The 22,503-nt window shown below is 44.6% G+C and overlaps 1 protein-coding gene across 1 annotated transcript in view; it reads right to left on the minus strand.

Annotated features, from left to right (window-relative positions):
* PHLPP1 (PH domain and leucine rich repeat protein phosphatase 1) overlaps window positions 1-22,503 on the minus strand; it is a 208,939-nt gene that overhangs the window by 10,925 nt on the left and 175,511 nt on the right. The window contains exons 11-14 of the mRNA XM_044242857.1: window positions 19,012-19,212; window positions 15,880-16,042; window positions 6,600-6,730; window positions 2,240-2,344 (exon numbers count right to left, since the gene is read on the minus strand). Of these exons, the coding sequence (XP_044098792.1) occupies window positions 2,240-2,344; window positions 6,600-6,730; window positions 15,880-16,042; window positions 19,012-19,212 (600 nt within the window). The remainder of the gene's footprint in view (window positions 1-2,239; window positions 2,345-6,599; window positions 6,731-15,879; window positions 16,043-19,011; window positions 19,213-22,503) is intronic.

The following is a 22,503-nucleotide window of genomic DNA, read 5'->3' on the forward strand; positions in this document are numbered from 1 at the left end:
AATTCAAAACAGAACAAAACCCAAACAACACTTGAGAGACTTCTGGGAAAACCAAAGGGAAAAAAAGTAAGGGGAAGTGAAGGGAGGACCCGGGCATCCTGGAAGGTGAGGGGCCGGTAACCTGTTCTGTCCTGTAGACGGTGGTCTGCAGTGCGCTCGCTGTGGGACCGTGCGCTGAGCTGGGTGCTTACTGACGTACTTTTGTGTACTTATGTTACACTTCAGTGTAACCTTTTTTTAAAAAAGTTGGGGCATCTGGGTGACTCAGTCAGTTAAGCATTTGACTCTTGATTTCAGCTCAGGTCATGATGTCATGATCTCAGGGTCATGAGATCAAGCCCCTGCTTAGTCTCCCCGTTGGGGTTGGGTGTGGCCCCTGCTTAAGATTCTCGCTCTTTCTGCCCCTCCCCCGCCCTGCTCTGGCACATAGTCTCACTCAGAAAAAGTACTGGTGGAGGGGGAATTATGCAGAGAAAAAAGGTCTCATTAATATAGAGGAGTAGATAATACATTTTAGTATCCAGAGATGTTTAAGAGCCAATCTTGGGTTTCACATCAGTGTTCTGGAATTCGAAAGCAGTTTCACGTACTGGTGGTTATAAGCAAGACCTGGGTCTTTTAAAAAGATCTCCAGGGACGCCTGGGTGGCGCAGTTGGTTGAACGACTGCCTCCGGCTCAGGGCGTGATCCTGGAGTCCCGGGATCGAGTCCCACATCAGGCTCCCAGCTCCATGGGGAGTCTGCTTCGCTCTCTGACCTTCTCCTCGCTCATTCCTCTCTCTCACTGTCTCTCTCTCTCAAATAAATAAAATAAAATCTTAAAAAAAAAAAAAAATCTCCAGAAAGGAACTCTGAGTGCTCCAAAGAATGTACTAATTTCTCCCCGAAGGACAGTGCTAACGCAAGGCAAAGTACACAGAACTAATACAACAACCAGAGCCTGGGCGTAGCTGGTTATCCTGCCTTTACGGGGCGAACGGAGCAGACGTACTGAGGTGCGGCTGCCTCTTCTCCAGACAGCACAACGCCACGTCCCACCCTTAGGGAAAGAAGGACCAACGTGTCAGGTCCAGAACCTGATTCTGACTTCTGCTCAAAGAAAAAAAAAGGGGGGGGGCAGCACTTGCAACTGCAAGTCCATTTTTTATTTTCCATGAAAGAGATTCAGCTGGTCAGTGGCTCCCATTCCTGGATGCACACTAGAGTGACCTGGGGGAGATCTTCAAACACTCTGAAATGCTGGGCGCAGGTTAAAGACTTAAGTTCCTCACCCGACCGATTCTAATGTGCACCCAGGGTAGAATGTTCGGTATTACGGAGTTGTCTTCCACTTTTGTTCTTTCCCTATTCTCCGTATTTCATGTTGTGATACCTTAGCTAATGACGGCTATTCTAATTTATGGGAGGCTCTCCTTTTCTGGTATTTTCTGGTACTACTTATTAGCTCCACTTCATAAAAAGCCTGAAGAGCTTGATTCAGTTCCCAGGAAAATCAGTATTTGCACCTGAGACAGGGAAGAAAGGGAAACTGACACCGAGATGGACGGTCCTGGCAGCAGGACAAGCAGCTGACGTCACAGGGAACGGAACGGAAACTCCTGCCAACCTAATTCATTCTTTTTTAAAGACTTCTTCATTGATTTTAGAGCGTGTGCATGAAAGCCAGTGTGTGAGCTGGGGGGTGGGGGTGCAGAGGGAGAAAAAGCCTTAAGCAGAATCCCCGTTGAGCGCAGAGCCCCCCGTGGGGCTCAATCCCAGGACTGGGAGATCGCGACCTGAGCTGAAATCCAGAGCGGCTGCTTACCCCGCGGAGCCGCCCCGGCGCCCCAGCCCCGCCAACGTAGGCTCTAAGACACGGCTCCACGGGGCCACAATCACGGCCACTTCTCCTCGATTACTATCCCCTGCTTTGCTTGGTAAACAGGCTTCAGACAAAGATAGACTTTTCCAAAGGGCAGGGATGCCTTTCAAACCGGAGGCTTTCTGCAAACCCTGGAGTCTCCTGTAGACCGAATGTGTCCGTCACCCTGTCTCCTAGCAACATCCTCACAAAGACCAGAGTGTGTGATGCCACGCACGGCTTAGCTCACTGTTCGTGGAAGGCCTGAGGTGGCCTCCCTTTGGGGAATCCTGCTCAGATCGCTGTGACACGAGGCCAAGTGTGGGTAGCACCGTGTGTCTCTCCCACCACAGGAGGGGGGCGGCCTCGAGGTGCTTCTCACGCCCAAGTTGCACCCACTTGTTTTTCACCCCCGAGGCTTCGGTGTAGCCGTGGCTCCAGACAGCTGGGGCTCCAGATGCGTCTCCCGAGGAAGGCTGATCAATCTTGAAGCAGCGGATATTACTAATGAGAGAAAAGGAAGGGACGGAATCATTAAAATCAAATCCGTGTGAAATGCTACCTTTCTTTGAGAAATAAAAAACACCTGCTAAGTATTCTGTACTTAGCATTTGTGTTTAATGCGTCTAAAATACAGCAAGAACTAGCTACTCAAAGTGAAAACAAAGGGGCATGAAAATTAGTTTTTATCAGCGTCCTAGGGTGGTGATTTGAGACCTTCACACACCACACTTGGATGGCTACTGCCTCCTGGGAAGGAAGAGGCCGGCTCTCAACCTTGGTGTAGAAAACACGACATTGGGTGTATTCTTAAAGCATGAACACCCAGATTTGAAAAGTACGAAACCCGAGCCACAATAATACTGTATTTGAATGATTTGAGGAAACGCCGCAACATGCATCCTCAAATCCAATTTCTGCCCATATCCCCCCTTCCGGTATTTCACAAATACTGAGGCGCTTCTGATTGCTTGCTCACTTGCAGCCGTTCGTGCTAAGACTAACATAAAATTATGAAATAAAGGGTATTTCCATAAATCACACACTAACTCTGTGAATGTAAACTGGGAGACAAGTCATGTTGCCTTGGGGTCACACGCCACAACTGGACCGAAGACAAAAACTCTTGAACTCTTATTAAAAACCACCCTACTAGGAGATATTCTGTGCCCCCAGACAGGAAGTCCTACAGCTGTGAAACAGTTTTTTTTTAAAGGCTGGCTACCACACAGTGAGATAAATCCTACTTACTTATAAACTGCCACTAGTTTTTCCCCGTTACGTACACAAGAGAAAAAGCTTACATATAATCTCTTAACACAAACACTTTTGTCATGACCCCAAGAATTTAACTCCAAAATACAACAAACACTGAATATCCTTCAACTCTAGCAAGTAAATCGATATCTAACTGCGTTCATGCTGATTCTAGAAATAGCTGGTAGCAAGTTCTTGAAATTTAAAAATATTTCGTGAAAGAAAAGTTTCTACTCTCAATTACCAGCAGACATTCATTCTTCCCTTTATCCTACACCAGAAAAATGCCAACAGAAAATCCTGAAGTAAAACGAATACCTTATTTTATAGCAGAGCTATATATCCTCTTTTCAAAGCTTTCAATCCTAACAATAAAAGAGGGCATTTGAAAAGACAGGCTGGCATGAGCTGCTGTTCCTGTGGCCGGGCACCAGATCTCACCCATGCAGAACGGGAAGCGAGTGAGATGCCCAAGGTTCTCATCACATCTGCGCTACCTTTTGGAATTCCAGAGAAAAATGGAGGGCTCATTTCTAAAGATATTTATACTTTTTATAGAACACAGAACCGTCAAAGAAATAATTCCATTTCCTAGCCTGAAATTAAAGAAAAAATAATCCTTAACGCCCCCCCCCCCCCCAACCAGTCCCTTCTGGTGAAGCGGGTGTTTCGCCCTCTCTGCCGAGCTGAACAGAGCGCGGCTGCGCACAGCGGTCAGACATGAGCTGACGTTGACCCTTGCACGTCTTTAAGTCAGTCCAGGAGAACACGGGCGCTGGAGCTCGGCCACACAGAAGAGCCACCGCATGCACTCACCGTGGCTCGTGCCCAGTAACCAGGCCAAGCTTCCAGGAGCACAAGAAATACGTTAGACATGGAAGCTCTCCCACCTTATGAGAAAGCCGCGGCCTTCTTGCTGTCAAACAGAAGGCAACATGTTTACATAAAAGTGTTACAATTTCATTGTTACCTTTTTAAAATCTGAGAACCCATGTGTTTCTTTGTAGCAGCTCAGGCCAGTCCGGCATCATGTTCACCACAGAGACTTTAACAAATAGATTTTTCTTACACTTGCGTAATAGTGGAGTAATTCTAACTCTGTGGTTTTGCATCTTTTTTCTAATTAAGATTCTCGCTCCTTCTGCCCCTCCCCCTCCATGCTCTTGGACATACTCTCACTCAGAGAAAGTAATGGTGGAGGGGGATTATGCAGAAAACCAGGTGACATCACGAGTATTTCCCCATGGCATTTTACGTTCATCCTAAAGATAATTAGATACAGCGTCATGACTACCTCTGTGCCTAAAATGAGCACATTTCTGGTTATTTTTTAGAAATAATAGAAACAGAAATAGAAAACCTTGGTCTAAGTATGTGAATATTTTCAAAAGCTTGATACAGATTCAATAAATTTTAAGAAAAGTTATGTCAATTTACAGTACTCCAGGGGTACCAATTTGAGGGAGGAAAATGTTATTTAAATATTTAATATTTCCTTGATATACTAAGGCTGAACATCATGTTTTCATGTACCTATCTATACTTCTTTTGTGAAATGTTAATGGTCTTTGCTCGTGTGCTATTTGAGTACTTATAAGAATATTTTCTGTGGAGAACGTTAATACTTTTATTTTTCCTCTTTTTGGGCCAGTGTTTCTTCTTAGTTTGTCAATTGCCTTTTAGAGTTACCCTTGATTTCTTCTGGAAGGAAATTTCAAACTTTTCTGTATAAAACATATTTTTAAATATTTATAACATAAATATCACACTAATCTTTATATATTGATTTCCTCTCTTGTGAGCCCTGCCTCCCACCCACCCCCTAAACCCGCCCATATTTTCTGGCCTAAAAAGTCATATATTCATAGGATTTCTTCTTATTCTAGAAATTATTTCATTTTATAGAGTTAACTCTTTAATTTAGCTGGAGTTTATTTGGGTGTGTAATACAAATTCAGCTTTCTCCTCCAAATAGCTATATCCATTAACTAATTTTGGTATAATTATTTTTAACACAAAATTTCATCTATTTATAAAAATATTCCAAAGTTACCTGTATAAAGATGAAATATATATTGATAATCCATGCACTTTAGTTCTGAGAAGCCCCTTGGCAAGTAAGTAGGCCGTCCTCCTCATCATGTAGATGAGAAAACTAAGGTCTGTACAGACTCAAAGATTTGGGCCAAGGCTTCACATACTGATAAATGGTGGAGAGTGCCTAGGTCCCCTGCAGCTTCCCTATGACACTCTACTTAAGCTCCTCTGTTCTTCAATTATATATTGAAAAAATTAAGTACCTAAAACCAACAGGCACTAATGAGGCCAATTCTATTTAGAAATCACCTTGAGTGATGTTCAAATTTTGGCTTGCACTAAAAGCCTAGGATCATATTAATAGACCATTAATGCTACTTGCTTTTAAAATTCTACTCTTTCTCAGTTTTTTTCTGAGATAATGATATATAACTTTCAACAGCAGACAGTATAACAGGGTTTAAGCATAAACGGCAAACATAATGACTACTGTGTATCAATGTCCAAGACTTAAGACCGGCTGCAAAAAAATACTAAGAATTCTGAAAAGTTTAAAGAAGGTAATGAAGACCATCCATAATCCTATTATCCAGAGAATAACACTATTGTAACACTTTGTTTTCTGTCTTTGCAGGCATCTTCCAGGTGTACACAAGCACACACACCCAATGTGCACATATTTTGCAAAAAAGTGGGAACATACCATACAACCTCCTTGTAAACATTCTTCTCATTTAACATCATCTGCAGAGATCTTTAGAGTTAGTAAAGTAACTCTACATCATTGCTTTCAATGGCTACATAGTATTCAGTTGTGAAGCATAATTCAAATTCTCTTGACTTTTAGAGTTCTGTGATAAAAAAAATTTTTTAATACATCTTTTCTAATGAAGTTTCCTTTAATGTTTTACACAGTGAACTTGTAAGTCTCTATCGACATCAACATTGAGACTGTATCAAAGAAATTCTTTCCCCAAGCAAGAAGATAACTTAACAGGCTCCAACTACCCCACAATGCCACTTTTGCTTAAATAATCTGGATTTTCATTGCACACTGTGCATTTTCCCCACATTACGCACCTCCTTCCAAATCATTTCACAACATCTGCATTAAGCGTCACACCATGTCACCAGTAACTGGGATGTACATTTAGGTCTTGGCTAGTCATCGCCCTCCCCTTTCTGTCCATCCCCTTCTCCCTCTCTGTGTTCACTGTTCTTGTTCTCTTTTTGTCTGGATACTTCCTCGGGAACATTCTGACAGGACACTTGAGTTTCCAAGTATTCGAAATTGGTTTTGGCCTTCCACGGTGGTAAACTACGGACTCACAAACCCCCTCGCACGTGTGCAGATATAGCTAGTGAGTCAACAGGTCCCTCATATTCTGTTCAGTGTTTTCTCTACGTTGTAAATCCCGCCATCCGTGAACACAGACGGGACCGCCGCACGCCCCAGAACACTTACTTCAGCAGTTCCAAGGTCTTGTGATCGAGGGCAAGCCGGGGGTTTCCCGTCAGGTCTAGTTCTTGCAGTTTTGGAGGCAGGTTTTCTGGTAAAGTGACTTCGCTCAGCTCATTACAGCTCAGGTCCACGCACTGAAGGACGAGGGGGAACAGGAAGTGAGGGCCTGGAGGGGGGTTCGGGGGCTCTGTGCTCCCACCCGCTGCCCGGAGAAGCGTCGGACCAGTCACCGCCACGATGCTGGCCAAATGCAGAAAAACAAGGTTGTCTGCTACCCTCCCGTAAACACCTGAAACAGATTTTGCTAAATGCAGTTAAAATGTTTACTGTCTTTGACTAACGCAGAAAATTTGTGTTCGTTATTCTTCCCATCTTGATCCATTTAAACTTATCTCTATATTAAAAAAATAAGCATTAATTGAAAATCCTAAATACAGTTTTTCTCCTTGCTCACAAAATCTCTGCACCTGTTATGGCCACGGGGGTTACAGTTATCACATCAAAATGGAACAGTGAAGGGCTTTCTTAAGCCAAAACACTCGTAAAATGAGGAAAGGCAGGGAAACATCCAAAATGAGAAGATAATTCAAAAGAAGCTAAAAAAAATTGCTAAAAGACGAGTTGGTGGACATGCCTACTATACACCAAGGGAAACAGGCATGAGTCCGTTACGAAGCCCGCCCTCCAGGCATCCACGACCTGAACTCTCCCACAGCTCCTGTCTCATCTCATTTGGAAAATAGCCATAAAAAGGGTCAGCGTATTGATTAGAATAAAAATTAGGTGTTACCCGTGAATGGGGAAAATATGTCCTTTCTCACAAAACCTTGTAAGGCTTAAATGAGGGAAGCCCTAAACTGAGGGGCTGCGTTTGTGTGACGGGAGCAGGGAACGAGGGTGGAAGGCAGCTCACCGGGTTCAAGACAGAACAAAAGTAATTGGCAATTTTTCTGGATAAACGAACATGTAACTCACAATTCAGCAGAATGGGCAGGAAGCATCTGACGATCTGGCTTGGGACAGTGGCTTATTATAATTTAAGAAAATGCCTCTAGAGCCTCTTCAAGATTTTAAGATGGTTTGAAGGGCAAACTGTATCCAAGAATTTTAGAATCTTAAAAGTGGACAAACTCATTTTTATTTGGAAAAATTCTTGTCTATTATGGGTTGGGGAGGGACAGAGACTGAATAAAGTGAAAACCTGCATTTCTTGGAGAAACAGATTCTCAACCGACTCCAAATGATGCAGTGTTTCCAAACTGCTTTATACCCTGTTCCCAAATGGAAGCAACGGTATAAAATTACATTGAAATTTAAAATAGTTACTCTTTATTATGAGAGCATTATAACCATGGTACAAAAAGTTGGGCCAGCAGAAAACCTTAGAAAACCTTAGTTTTCTGAAATGCAGCACCCTAACACAACCAGTGTTCCTATTATTGGATTATTCATATAAATCCAAACTTAAAAAACGTAACGGTAGGCACGACTTCATCACATTTCACTTGTTCCATATCTGCGCTCCCATCACCTTTGAGACCCTTAATACTCAAAGTACATAAATTCACTTCACCTAAACCCCAGGGAAACTCTCCTCTCCTTTTTGTTCTCCTTTTCCACTCATAAATAATGGTTGCATTAACAGTCAACTGGACTTCAGTGAAAAGCTGGTAGTACTTATTACTGACGGGCCATTCGCCCAGGACATCCGTCAGCACAGAGAAGACAAACGGTCCCGACACGATGTGCGGCGCAGTGAGGACCCCCAAGCTTACGGGCTGGCGTGCGTGACTTAGAGCAAGTGACCGACAGAAGCAAATTCAGGTCAGAGCATGCACTCCAGGGAAAGACAAGAGACCTTTCCGAACATGACTGAATTTTATGAAATTGATAAGCAACATTTTTCCAATGTTACCTAATGGTTTAAGCTTCCACAGTTGTGTTCTAACTGCTCATCGTTAAATTACGAAATTATAAAATTAGTTCAGTAGGGCATTTATTTCTAAAGACAGTGCGGGTGATATAAATAATCCTCTCAGGGGGGTTTATCAGCGTGACGAGCCCCGCACCCCCCGCCCGGACCCTTCACGCACTGCAGCCAGCTCCTGTGTCCTGTCCCATCGCACAGGTGCTCCCGGGAGCCCTGGGACCCCACCCGCCTCTGCTCCCGTCTGGCTTCCCTCTGAGCCGCCCCCCACGGTGCTGTCGGGGTGACTCTGATGGGCTGTATCCCATCCGATCGCACTCCGTCTTGTCTTTCAGTTGCCCCCTACTGCCTTCCAATCTGCCACCAGACTCCTCGGGGCGTCAGACAAGGCCCTTCCTCCGCACCTTTCGCCACCGGCTTCTGTGCGCGGCTGTCGCAGGTAATGCCAGCGCCCGCGCTCCCGTTCTCACTTGTGCCACTGCACAAACTAAGCTCTGGGGCGGGGACTCTTCGAGCTTCCCTTGCCTCCCACCCGGTAAAAATCTGCCTTGTTCTTTGAAGTCTCAGCTCAGTGCCACTTCCTTTAGGACCTGTTTCAACCGATGCCCCTTATTTCATCCTTCCATTAGACGACGGTCCTGGGAACAGGCCCCGTGGCTTCTCCCGCGTGCTGAGTGGCGCGGAGAGCCGATGCCCAGCGAACGGTCGCCTTTGAGCGCGGAGCCGGCACACAGCCCGCTGCCCGGGGGCCAGGTGGGGAGTTCTCTGTTGAAGCGAATACGTGAACGAACCTTCTGGGAAGGTCCTCGGTAATTCGGCCAGGATGGGAACTGAGATGCACGTGCTTAGGTTAAATTCGGTCTGGAGGAAGTCAGCCCCCAGTGCAACACCTTCTTCAGTGGCAGACGGCTGTGCACGTCGAAGAAGATTTGCTCATAAAAATTACAGGACGCTGGTACCCGGCGCTGACCTACTGGCATTCACATAAGTAGTAAATGCTCTACTTACAAGGACTATTTCCTATTTTTCTAACAGTTCTCAACAAACTCTTGTTGGCTGAGTGAGTCTAATGGCTACCACTGGGAAAACAGAAAATTGGTGGGGGGGAACTGGAGAAAAACACAGTATTTGCATAGTCTGTTATTTAATGTTTGTTTCTAAATTGTTTAATGCACTAAATAACTTTCTTGAAAATACGTTGTTAAGTAGAATGTTAAATCTGCCTACCACATGACTAACAAAGTTACCTTTCCCTCTCTGAGGCCTATTCTCGGACATAGCTTACAGAAATTACTTGGCTATCACACAAAATTCTGGAAAGAATACTCAAAACGGAATCATCCAATCTTCGGAAAAAGTGAGATAAGTCATAGTTGGAGGAACTCATAACTTAGAGGAAAATTACTGCTAATACACGTTTAGCTAAGAGCACAGGGAAATAACCAGTGCATCTTAAAGAGAACAGATTTATCATTTAAATATAATTATCACCAAAGTTCCAATATCTTTATTATGTTTTCCTCACAAAGCATTACTAAAGACATAGGCATGTCTTTTTTTTTTTAATAAGTGCGAAATCACTTTTTTTTTTTAAGAATTTATTTATTTATTTGACAGACAGAGATCACAAGTTTGCAAAGAGGCAGGCAGAGAGAGACGGGGAAGCAGGCTCCCCGAAGAGCAGAAAGATCCTCGATCCCAGGATTTACTAGGATCATGACCCGAGCTGAAGGCAGAGACTTTAATCCACTGAGCCACCCAGGTGCCCCTAGGCATGTCTTTTTTGAAGAAAATTTTATTTATTTATTTGGCAGAGACAGAGCGCAAGTGAGCACAAGCAGGGGGAACAGCAGAGGCAGACGCTGAGCAGCGAGCCTGATGCGGGGCTCCATCCCAGGCCATGGGATCGTGCCCTGAGGCGAAGGCAGCCACTCAGCCAAATGAGGCACGCAGGCATCTGGCATATCAATTATTATTATTTTTTAAAAGATTTTATTTATTTATTTGACAGAGAGAGATAAAGTAGGCAGAGAGGCAGACAGAGAGAGAGAGGAGGAAGCAGGCTCCCCGCTGAGCAGAGAGCCCGATGCGGGACTTGATCCCAGGACCCCAAGATCATGACCTGAGCCGAAGGCAGCGGCTCAACCCACTGAGCCACCCAGGCGCCCCGGCATATCAATTTTTAAAGATGATTGATATACTGTAGAGTGCGAGCACGAGGAGGGGCGGAGGGACAGAGAATCACAAGAGGACTGCACACTGAGCATGGATCCCGACCTGGGACTCGATCCCGGGACCCAGAGATCCTGACCTGAGCTGAAACCAAGGGTCGGATGCTTAATGGACTGAGCACCCAGGCGCCCCCTGCGTATCCGTTTTCACAGCAGCGTGGGCTGGAGGAGCTGCCGGGTCACTGCCTGTGCTGCACGCACGCAGCCATTTCATCTCCCAGCTCCGAGCGACCGCAGCCGCTTGCTCCACGCTCCGGGGCACAGCCAGCCCCCCACCCGCCACCCTGGCCACGCTGCCCCACAGCTCTGACAAGTGCGGCGGCGGCTCCCAATCACCTCTGCACTCCCTTGCCCTCACAGGGTGAAAGCTGCTCATGTAATTATTCCTGTCCTTATTCAGACATGTATATTATTTAAACTGCCCCACCTTTCACCAGGGAGTTGCAAAAGACCTTTAATCTTACATAAAGCCTCCTTCTCTATTACAAACACTGTGATTTTTCTCTGAACAGTTTCACTGATTTTCATTATGAATTCATTAAGCAAATAAATGCAAGAAGTCACCCAAAGGAACACTGATTTGGCGCCTACGAAGCAGTAGAGGATAAGCCAGACATCAGGGATCCACAGAGATGATAGCCCAGCACCCCCCTCCCCGGGAACTCCCAGGCCAGAGAGAATAAACATCCTACTCCAGCTGCGGTCAACACAGGCACAAGTGTGCACCGTGGCAACAGCAAAGGGGTCACTACTGAGACCTCTGAGAGGGCTTTCCAGGATGGGACCTTGGTGAGGCGTCAAAGTTAAAGGTAATATTAGGAGATCTCCTAAATAATTATTACTGACCCAAATTCTAGGACCATAAGGTTTCTGGCTTTCAGATTCGCCAGGTAAATGCCTGGAGGACCTTTCAGGTCTGTGAGGTCAGCTACTCTACCCAGCTCACCTCTACCTGGTCCCTATCTGTCTTCATTTGCAGTAGCCTGCTTTGGAAAGAATTAATGCCTTTTCTTTCATCCTCTGACCCAGCCATTTCCCCGGTTTCTTTGCGTCTTTATCATGAAGCGTGCTCTTTCTCATATCACCTTGAAACAAGAGCGAACAGTTTGACTCCAAGGGATAGTCAACTTCTGCAACCTTTAGTCTCCAAAGTGTGGCTTATTAACATACCTCATGCTTCACATCCCGGTGAAAATAACACAGATCCTAGAGATGAGTTCACTCACCTTATCTAAGTTGTTCTTTACTGCCTAGTACAACATGAAAATAATCTTCTGAAGAATTAAAACATTTAAAGATCATCAGGTATTGGATCTTGATCATCCAGTAATTAAAATCAAGATGCCACAGGAACATGTTACATTTAAAACAGAAGTTGCTGATATGGTGTCAAAACTACAAATTTCACTCACCATATGTGTCACTGATTCATCTACTTAAACCACACTTCAAAAGAGGTTAGAGTAAGTCCCTAATTGGAAGTTACCCAACTAGTATCTTAGGAAACCGAGTGCTACATTCATGGTCACCTTTGCTATCTAGATTCATTATGAGTTGCCAAAATGTGGAGTTCAGCTCAGGACCAGCCAAGCCAAGTCTGAGTTATATGGTGACTCCAGGATCATGTCATCTTCTCTAGCTCACTGAGAGCTGATCTATGTCCAGAGGGAAGCCTGTATTTTAGAACCAGGAGAGAATATAACCTGCTCTGGGAATTCTGGACTGGAGGTAGAGAAAATTCATTTGAAAATGCTAAACAAAGGTGAGGACAGTAAAACCAAGGAACAAAAGTACTCTGACTTTGGGTCCACTTGGGCTCAACGGAAAATTCTGAAAATACACGTTTTCCTACTAATAACGTATATGACCTTCCTGCCCAAGTACAGAAATCGATCCCTGAGGATGAGCAGATCTCACTGGAAGTACCACAGTGAGAAAAGGACAGACCTAAATTTTATCCGAGATTAGAAGGTGCATATGGTTTCTGTTTTAGGGGTATATGAATAATGGCTTAATTTTTCAAGTTAAAAAAATATATTTTAGCACATGTATTTTAGTAGGGGAACTTGTTTACCCTTTCAAGTAATAATTGGCTTTGAAGCTTTGGTAACAAAGCTATGAATAAGCACTTTCCTTTAAAGTTTTAAAAGAAGAGGCCACCCGGACAGAACAAGCTAGTTAAACATACTAGGGCCTCTCCCTCTTTAAATCATGTTCCCTGCTCAGCTTTTATAATTGCAATGATCGTCATACCTTTTATGAACTACTTCATGATTACTTCATTTTCAACCAGCAGTAGGAGTATCACCTAGGCTTATCAACTCAATAATAAAATTTTAGTACAGGCTCAGTGGGTCAACTTAGGACATTAAAAACATGCTCATTTAGAACTCGGTTCGCAGTGAGGATGCTCATGGGTATTTTATCACTTGCGATACAGCACGTCTTTTTACCAAGAATTTTCTTTTGGGTGGTTTGAGTGTATGGAAATACTTACACTGCAATTTAAAATACTGCCATACGTCAAACACTGACATACTCGTTCAGTTCTAAAACAACAGAGCTACTGCTTTATGAACGCTATCTGCCCAGGGCTGCAAAATGTATGCTTCTGTATGTCCCGGATCCTTGATATGGCTCATCACCACTCCCACCCCAAAGAAAACCCCCAACAAAACCTCTCTCTACTGGGAATGGAAGAGCTGGATCAGAAAGACAGGACATGGGGCACCAGGGTGGCTCAGTGGGTTAAGCATCTGCCTTGTCATGATCCCCGGGTCCTGGGATCGAGCCCCACATCGGGCTCTCTACTCAGGGGGGAGCCTGCTTCTCCCTCTGCCTGCCCCTCTCCCCACTTGTGCACACTCTCTGACACATAAATGAATAAAATTACAAAAAAAAAAAAAAAGACAGGACATTACTAACACACAGAAACTGCTAAGATATAATAGGTGGGACAACATGAAAAATCAAAGACCAAAAGAAAGAAAACCATTAAAAAAGCAGTACCAGGGGCACCTGGGTGGCTCAGTGGGTTAAGCCTGTGCCTTTGGCTCAGGTCATGATCTCAGGGCCCTGGGATCGAGCCCCGAATCGGGCTCTCTGCTCAGCAGGGAGTCTGCTTCCCTCTCTCTGCCTACTTGTGATTTCTGTCTGTCAAATAAATAAATAAAATCTTAAAAAAAAAAAAAAAAAGTAGTACCCGAAGTAAAACTTTTAAAGGAGCTGTAGTCAGGTGCGGACAGAAGTCAACAGGGGAGACGTTCAACAGAAATAGAAGGCACCAACTTTAGAATCCAGGAAGCCAAGAAGAGTCTAGGAGAGAATTCATTTTCACAGAGCAAGAGTCAGATTTTGCAAACTCTAGTCAAAACCTGAAAAGTTTAAATGTCTACCTGTATCTGTACTTTTAAACTAGATACTTAAAAAAAAAAAAAGAAAAAGAAAAAAAGAGCCTAACCCATAATTTAGAGTTACAGAACATCAAAAGCCAGGAGCAGAAAGGACAATCAACCAACCAGAGGTTGCGGGAGACGCTTCCCTTCTTGCCCTGGGTCCCACCGGGGACCGCGCACAGAGGTCCCTGTGACAGGCCCGCACGGGAGAGAGCCCAGAGCGGCCCCCGGGCCCAGCACAGGGCAGCACAGGAGCCCTGGGGAGCTTAGCTACTAGGCTGGGGCTGGAGGCTGGTTGTTTCAGCAACAGACTCCCGCGTTTTGTGGCCCCGCAGCCGGAACCAATGCTCTGTATAATCAGCACCGCAGCTGGACCACATCCCGGGCCGCAGGAATCACAGCGAACCTTTCTAGAGTTCTCCCTCCGGCCATAGCTAACCGCGACCGTGCACACGCGCTCCTCCCGGTCACCCTCCCAGCCCGGCCGTGAGGAAGGCCCGCGCCTGCCCTCTCGCAGCAGCTCAGGAAGCCGCCGCTGGGGTCCAGCTCTGGGTCCGTCTCCCTTCGGAGCCCCGCCTCTTCGCCAGCGTGGAAGGCACGACGTGGGCAGTAAAAGTTGACCATGGCTGCTGGCTTGTCGCCCAAGTTCTGCACCGCCCGCGATGTAGCACACGACAGCGGGCTCGTGGCAAACACATCGTGGGCTGCAGCACACACTTAGGAAATGGCACGTGCACACCTCGACCACGCAAAGGTACAAAAGCGGCTATGATGAAAGATGATGGGGGCTCAAGTGTCTTCCAATGTCTACACACTTGCTTCAATCTGAGACACAAAGCTCCCATCGGAAAGTCCCTGAAACACGAAGACTGGCCGAGTAGGATGCCTTCTGCTCCCTTTCAGATTAGAATGTGCTCCAAGCCTAGAACCGCTAGTTCTAGAACCCTACAGTTATGTTTCATTAAGCACAAAACCAATGATCAAAAATACTAAGATGCAAATGAAAAAAATCCATGCTATGTAAAGAACTTCTTACTTTTGTGCCAAAAAAACATGCATAAGAAGTTCTCAGACGGCTTTCATTCTGGTGCCCTGGTTTCACCCTATGATTTACCCCGAGTCAGGAGTCAGGAACTGCACACTGCCTCTGCCCCCAATTTGCTATCTTTGGGTACACAAATCCCTTCGTTATTCAGCACCCCGATATCAAACGGGAATAGCATCTGTTCTGCTAATCTCTATACGGCGGCAGTACGGATGCCGTATCTGTGTGAGGACTTACTACGGACCGGCTGCCGTGGTGTTGGGTGCTACTTAATTGGGGGAGTCTGGGCCCACGTGTGCACGTGCTACTGTTAACTTTTTCAAACTGCGGTCAGAGTTTGAGCGACATACTCTTCGAGCCTCTTAACCAGCCTGGAAAGGAGGAGGACAGCATTGTTAGACAGATGGGAAAGAGTTAGGTGACTCTATGGTTAGCCTTAATTCACACAGCAAGTATGGACAGAGCCCAAAATAGAACCTTCCCAATTCCTAATCATTCTTTTTTTTGTTTTTGTTTTTTTTCCTCTCCCTTGTTGACTCGACAGGGAAGCCCAGGAGTTAGGAGGATGGGGCACGGAGGACTGAGCCTTCAATCTAACAAAGGTGCAAACATTCCGGACCGATGAACTGGAGGAAACAGCTCTTTCTTGACCCGCAGCTGGGAGTTATGGGATCAGCCCACATACCTTGATTTCTGGGAGCTGCATCACCTCAGGAAAGACTTCGATGCAGTTTGAATGAGCAATCACAGTGTGCAGGCGCCGGCAATTCATGATGGTCGTCGGGATCGCTTTCAGCTTATTCCCACTGAGGTCGATTTCTTCAAGCTCCTCCAGTTTCGCCATTTTACTAAAAAAGAGAAAATCCAAGCGGGAGGGGCCAAAAAAGAATCATAAGGCAATTTAAGAAAAAAATATATATATATAAAAAGGGAATTTACTATGAGTCCGAAGATTCTTTAAAGGATATGTATAATATACAGTGTTAACTATAACAGAATTACAAAAAAGAGATTCCCTTGTAATAGCCACGTTAACAAACAGGACCATTTTTCAGTACTGTTTCTGAGTGTTGAAGTACTTTAACACCTCCTTTTATACTACAGAACAGAAACTACTAACTTCATTTCTTCAAATGAAACCAAAACAGGAAAATGGTGTCCCTTTCCTTTAAACCTCTGTGTGTGAATTAAGGTATCCCAGCAATAATCACTATGCTATGAAGCTTAGTCCAAACGCCAATAAAAATCCTACTCAGGTGGGTCAAAAGCCAGTGTAAGTGCTTTAAAAAAACTCAGTCTGAGAAGGATTTCTTTGTATTGCACTGAGAACTCCAGGGGGTGTAGAGGAGAATGGGGCTCTAGATCACATGAAGGTGTGCTTTCTTCTAAAACCCTTCTCCCCAAATTCCTCCAACATCATTCGTGATGGTAGCATGGTGGGGAATATCATCTGGATCCTTTCTCGACCTTCTGGTGATGCCCAAGTTCAAGCCACTCCCTAAAGAAATTTTTCCCATCTCCCATTAAACATCTACAAAAGCAGACTCTCTCTAACCTCACTTTAATAACATGCCCTAACGTATCAAACACTTTTAAGAATGTCTTTTATCGTTCAACCTTAATCTAATAGTGATCATCATCATAATAATTATAGTAACTGAATGAAGAAAATTTCAGTTAGGGTTTCTTGCCCTTTCTGTAAATCTGGAGGAAATAACCTTCTACCCCTGCAATCCTATAACAGCATCTACCACCCCTTGGACTCATTCTATCACTGGTTGTGCTGGATCTTAAAACCACAGGATTCCCGGTGAGTGTAACCTAGACTTATAACCTGAATCATTTAGTTTACAACTGTCGATACCTCCTCTGTTCATTACGGCTGCAAGTGTCCTAATAAACCTTTAAAAAAGTGAGCAAGAAATCCTTTTATTGCCTTTCTTCCTGTCATCTCTCAAATATAAAAGCTATCTTATGTGCTTATCTTGATAACAAATATATGCTGGAGATAGAGTAAGAACTAAGTTTTTATCTGACGACATCAGGTCCTTGGATATCCCAAGCAGCTGACACAGCATCGGGTGTGCTACGGACACTGCACACGTGGACGCGGAGGGAATCCAGCTCCCACTGCCTGAATCTGGGAGACCATTACTTTTTGGAAAGGAATACGGAGAAGTCAATGAGTAATGGGGCATGAAAATGACTGAAAGTATAGAAATCAGGCCCAAGAGAGAAAAAGTTAAAGATGTTTCCGTCCGTCAACACACAGAGAAGGCGCTCAAAGGGCCGGACCGCTGGAGCGTGTTCTTAGCGCGGCAGCTATCTGCGCAGTGCTGACCCCAGGCCGGCCCTCACTGGAGACATGGCCTGATGGGGACCAATCACAGCGCTGACTCTTAAGGAACTCGGGGTCCTCAGGGGAGTTCCTGAGCCACATCACAATCCCCAGGGAGACCGAAATTACAGCAGAATGGATTTTTAGGAGGTGTATAAAAAAATTCTCTGTATTTAGGCTGATTCTAACTGGCATGGGTCACGGCATCAAAATTTGAGTTGATGGTCATTTCCCCTGCAGGGCTTGTCCACCGTCTCAAATAGGACCATGAGTCCTTTTGGAGATATAATTGTTATGTGATGACCATGTTTTCCTTCAAAAATATCATCTCCTCAGGGCGCCTGGGTGGCTCAGTGGGTTAAGCATCTGCCTTCGGCTCAGGTCATGATCTCAGGGTCCTGGGATCAAGCCCTACATTGGGCTCTCTGCTCGGCAGGGAGCCTGCTTCCCCCCTCTCTCTGCCTGCCTCTCTGCCTACTTGTGATCTCTCTGTCAAATAAATAAATAAAATCTTCAAAAAAAAAAATCATCTCCTCATTCCAGAGTAAAATACTATGTACACAGTAAAAGTACATAGAAGTAAAGTACACAGAAGAAAAAAGGTTTAATCATTAACATCAAATGAGAGGAAAAAGTAAAGAAATAAAGATATACGACAACAACAAAAAAAAACAGAGCAGTACTGGAAGTCAAGGCATATTTGCAATGCAGAGTAAGGTTTCAATAGATTCATAGCCTTGATGGCAGTGAAAGGAAGCTGTCCAATGCTTTGCTCTGTCCCCTGAGCTGTAGTTAGTAGCAGAACACCAGAGAGGTTAGTGTTTGCTTCTTTCATGTGTGGGTGTGTGTCCCAAGTCCTGACTTGTTTGATGGACAAATGCCAGTAACACGGAAAGCGGAGTAAATCCTTCTAGGCTCAGTGTGGGGATTTAGTCAAAGTTAGATGCAACGCTGCTGCTCCCCCAAATTAGAAGTTCACATTACAACAGAATTAAAATTGGAATATTCTGAGAGCCATAAATTATTTATAATGCCACACACAGGGTGTCTGTGGTTGCACAGACCACCGCTGCTTTTTACACCACAGCACAAATATACAAGCCAGGAGCTGATTAAGAACCGTCAGGCATCCTGCTTTATGTTCTAATTCCCAAACACCATATTAGGGTAATTAAAAAAAAAATCAATTGGTTAAAAAGAGCCAGCAGGAAAAATCACGCCCATGAAGCGACATGCCTTATTTCGAAATCACAAGTGACATCGTAGTGACTGGGGCTTTGGGCGCATTCAGGTTAGGAAAACGACCACGTCCGTCTTTAGGGAAACATTACTCGTGGCTTGGATGAAAGACAGCTGTGAACAAGGTGCGGAGGAACGAGCCTCACACGATGTGGGAGACAAACATTTGATCTTTTGTCTTTCCAACTCTGAGTCCATTTCAGACATGCAATGGAGAACGTCGCTCAGGGATCTTCTTACCTTGCTGGGAAACTCTGAAGCCGGTTGTAGGCCATGTGAAGGATCTTTAGATGGGGGTGTCCCGTCAGCAAGGGCACGCACTTGTCCGTGAGGCTGTTATTGGTCAGATAGAGCTCCTGCAAGATGCTGTTCGTCTCTTCAGAAAGAGTGGCTGCAGGAAGCGTTTCCAGTTTGTTTGCAGATGCGTTCAGGAACCTCAGGCTGCGATGACAAAACGCAACAAAATCCCGCTGATAAGCCAGAGGCCTAGCCCAGAAGCCTCCACAAATCTAGATGTTTTCTGACTGATAGCGGGCATCCTGGAAACTGGGTTTAGAAACACGAACTTAAAAGTAGGCCTTGCCTTTACCAACAGGCACACGAATACATAACTTCACTATTGTCGATGAACCCGGTGACTATATGTGTTAAATAAAAAAGATGAAAATCAATTTTTATGGAAGCACAAAGGGGAGAGGAAGTCGTTAATTTTATAGCTGGTAGGGAGTGGGAGGGAAAGTGATAAGGTGAAGTTACTATTCTGTCTTAAGGAAGAGAAAACAATCGCCTATTTTTATATAAAAGAGGCCTTAGAGTAATAAAACAATTAGGCAGGAGGGCCACAATAAACAAAATCACACAGTGACTACGTCCTTTTCAGTCCGGCGTCCCACCGCAGGGGACGGACCCACATTCACAACCACAGGCCACACTCTGTGCTCTGTACTGAGACAACGGGATACTACAGGCAGCGAGAAGCCGCACGGCGACTGCTCCCATGAACAGGGCGATGGTGCCGGACAGAAGAGTGTGAAGCGGCCGTTCCAGAGGATTCACTGCACGAGTCCATGATCATCAAATTCAAACTCGGGCAAAACTACAGTAGGGAGCGTCTGGGCGGCTCAGTCCCTTCAGAGCCTGACTCTTGACTTTGGCTCAAGGTCATGATCTCAGGGTCATGGGATAGAGCCCTGATTTGGGCTCCACGCTCAGTGGGGAGTCTGCCTGAGTTTCTCCCTCTCCCTCTCCCTCTGCCCCTCCCCTCGTACACACATGCACACTCTCGCTCCCTAAAATAAGTAAATAAATAAAGCTTTTAAAAAAAGAACTTGAACAATTGATGTATGCTCCTAGAAGTCAGGGAAGGGAAGTAGTATGGAGAAGGCTTCTAATTTTTCCAATACAATAATGCTTTGGTTCTTGATTTGGGTGCTGGTTACACAGGCATGTTCATGTAATTCGTCAAGTGCTACACATATGATTTGGCTCCTTTTCTGTATTTATATTATACTTCAATAAGATTTATATTAAAATAAACAAACAAGGTGTCTATGGTACTAGGTGTCCAGATGACAGAGTGAAAAATAGCTAAAACGTGAAGAATGGTTTTAGACCCTCGTTAACTAAATATCACATAGTCCTTCCACAGTTGCTATGAAACAGAGATAAACATAAAATGCAAAGCTGGAGAACGGAAGCAGAGTCCCTGCTGCGATGAGGCTTCATGCCACTGGGAAAATAAGGGACAGACAGAAGGCAGCTGTGCATGGCTCCTGAGTCCCACAGGGGACCTTCCAGCCTCCCAACAGACCCGCACCGTGTGGGCTCCGCTGTGAAGCTGCAGCACCTGGAACGTGAGAAGTGGTCTGCCCATCACACTCTGCACTGCGCTTACCAAGGTCAAAGCCACCTTGGATCCCCACCTGGAAAAGCCTGTTAATGAACCACCTTTCTCTAGTTTCACAACCACTTGGGGTTGAAACTTCCAGCGTCCAATTCAGGACTACTTTGCCATATGGTAGGAAAAAGGACCAAAGTCTTCCTTAAAAAAAGACTATGTAATACGAGGTACAGTTATTTTTAACCCTGGACAAAAAGAAGGCTTTTTATACGGGAGTCATCACCAGGACTTTCACGCCGAGCTCTCAACCACCAGTCCTCCCCAATGCTGCACACCCCCCACACACTCACACACACACTCACACACACACTCCACTTCCACTACTTGTCTAAGGACAAGCAGCTTCCCCAAAATAGAACATTTTCCATTAAAGAAACACGTATTCCGTTGACATTTAAAAAAAAAAAAAGGAAGTTAGAAAGGGCTGTACAGACCATAAATAGTCATGGGAAATTATAGTCGTGTGTGCGCCACAGAAGAAAATAAAGGTCATTCATGCAGTTTCTGAAATGGTTTTGAACTAGGAAGGAAACCAATTTCAACACACCGTAGTTCTTCAAAGTATTTTTATGAGTCTGTTTCATTAGGTCCCACTTCTATCACCTGACTTAAATACCCTGGTAAGAGTTTCTTCGGTGAAGGGTTAGAACAAATTAAAATGTACTGCCCCGAACATCATGGCTGGGTTGGCTGGGAAACGATATGACAATCTCATTAAAACACAATAGTCTAGGCAATATATAGTTCCGGACACGAGAAGAGAGAATTCATGAATGTTTGCATATTTTCAGGACAAAAAAGGAGGTAATGTTGTTTTGAAAGGAAAAAGGACTGACCAGTGAATGCTCACCTAGAAAGCTGCCAAAGGGACTTTGAAAACCCCTCACGACATCTGAATGAAGGGAAGTAAGTGATTTCCAGAGAGACTTTTCCTCTCATCTTGTTGAAATTTGCTGCATTAAAGGAGCTATATACTCTTTGGTGGGAAATTAAGAGGAGAAAAAAAAATCCCATATTTTAACCCTCCAGGAAATGAAACTAAGTTGAAACTACGTGGGCTGGTTCCAGAGGATCTGATTTGAACTGAAAGGCCTGACTGAATCATCTTGTTAGTTAACGGTCTGAGAGCAGAAAATTGGGCTAAGAAGATTTTTGATTATAATGGTCTCAGGAAAATTCAATTCCAAAGACCATCTTCTTAAAAATAGAAATACTTGTCCCCCAACCTCACAGTGTTTCAGCAGGAGACACACTGGACTGGCTTAATGGTTTAGGTGCTGCACTTCCACCAGAAGGAGCAACTACTTTAATTTTCCAAAATTTCTCCAGTTCGGTTAACAGTTTAACTCAAAACCTCCAAAAAATTCCTAAAGCACTGAGTTTGGTCTCAACTCAAGATGATGTGATAACCTCCTTGAGCCACTGCCTTCTAGATTTTTGTGATAACTGTTTAGCAGATAAAAGACCGGTTCACGTGCCAAGAAATGTTTCATCCATATAATCCTCTTCACTAGGCAACCCTCCTCTGCTAAATCGAAAAAGCAGTACCATATGACTGCTTTCTACTCATCTGTAAGGTGCTCTGTGGAGACCACGGCTCTTCCCTATGGTCTGTTTCATCGATTCTCCCGTCATCACATGCCCCCTCTTATTTCACCAAAGACAGAAATGCAAGCCGAGAAAAGTCAACTTACTTGGCAATTATTAAATTGTAATTAATGACAGAGCCAGAAATAAAACCCAGACCTCATTAATCTTAAGAGTCCATGAGTCCCTAACACATCTCTCCAAAATTCAAATGTTAAAAAACAGTAATATTAAAACATTTTCCT

This window comes from Neovison vison, chromosome 3 (assembly GCF_020171115.1).
Source record: "Neovison vison isolate M4711 chromosome 3, ASM_NN_V1, whole genome shotgun sequence".
NCBI classification, from domain to species: domain Eukaryota; kingdom Metazoa; phylum Chordata; class Mammalia; order Carnivora; family Mustelidae; genus Neogale; species Neogale vison.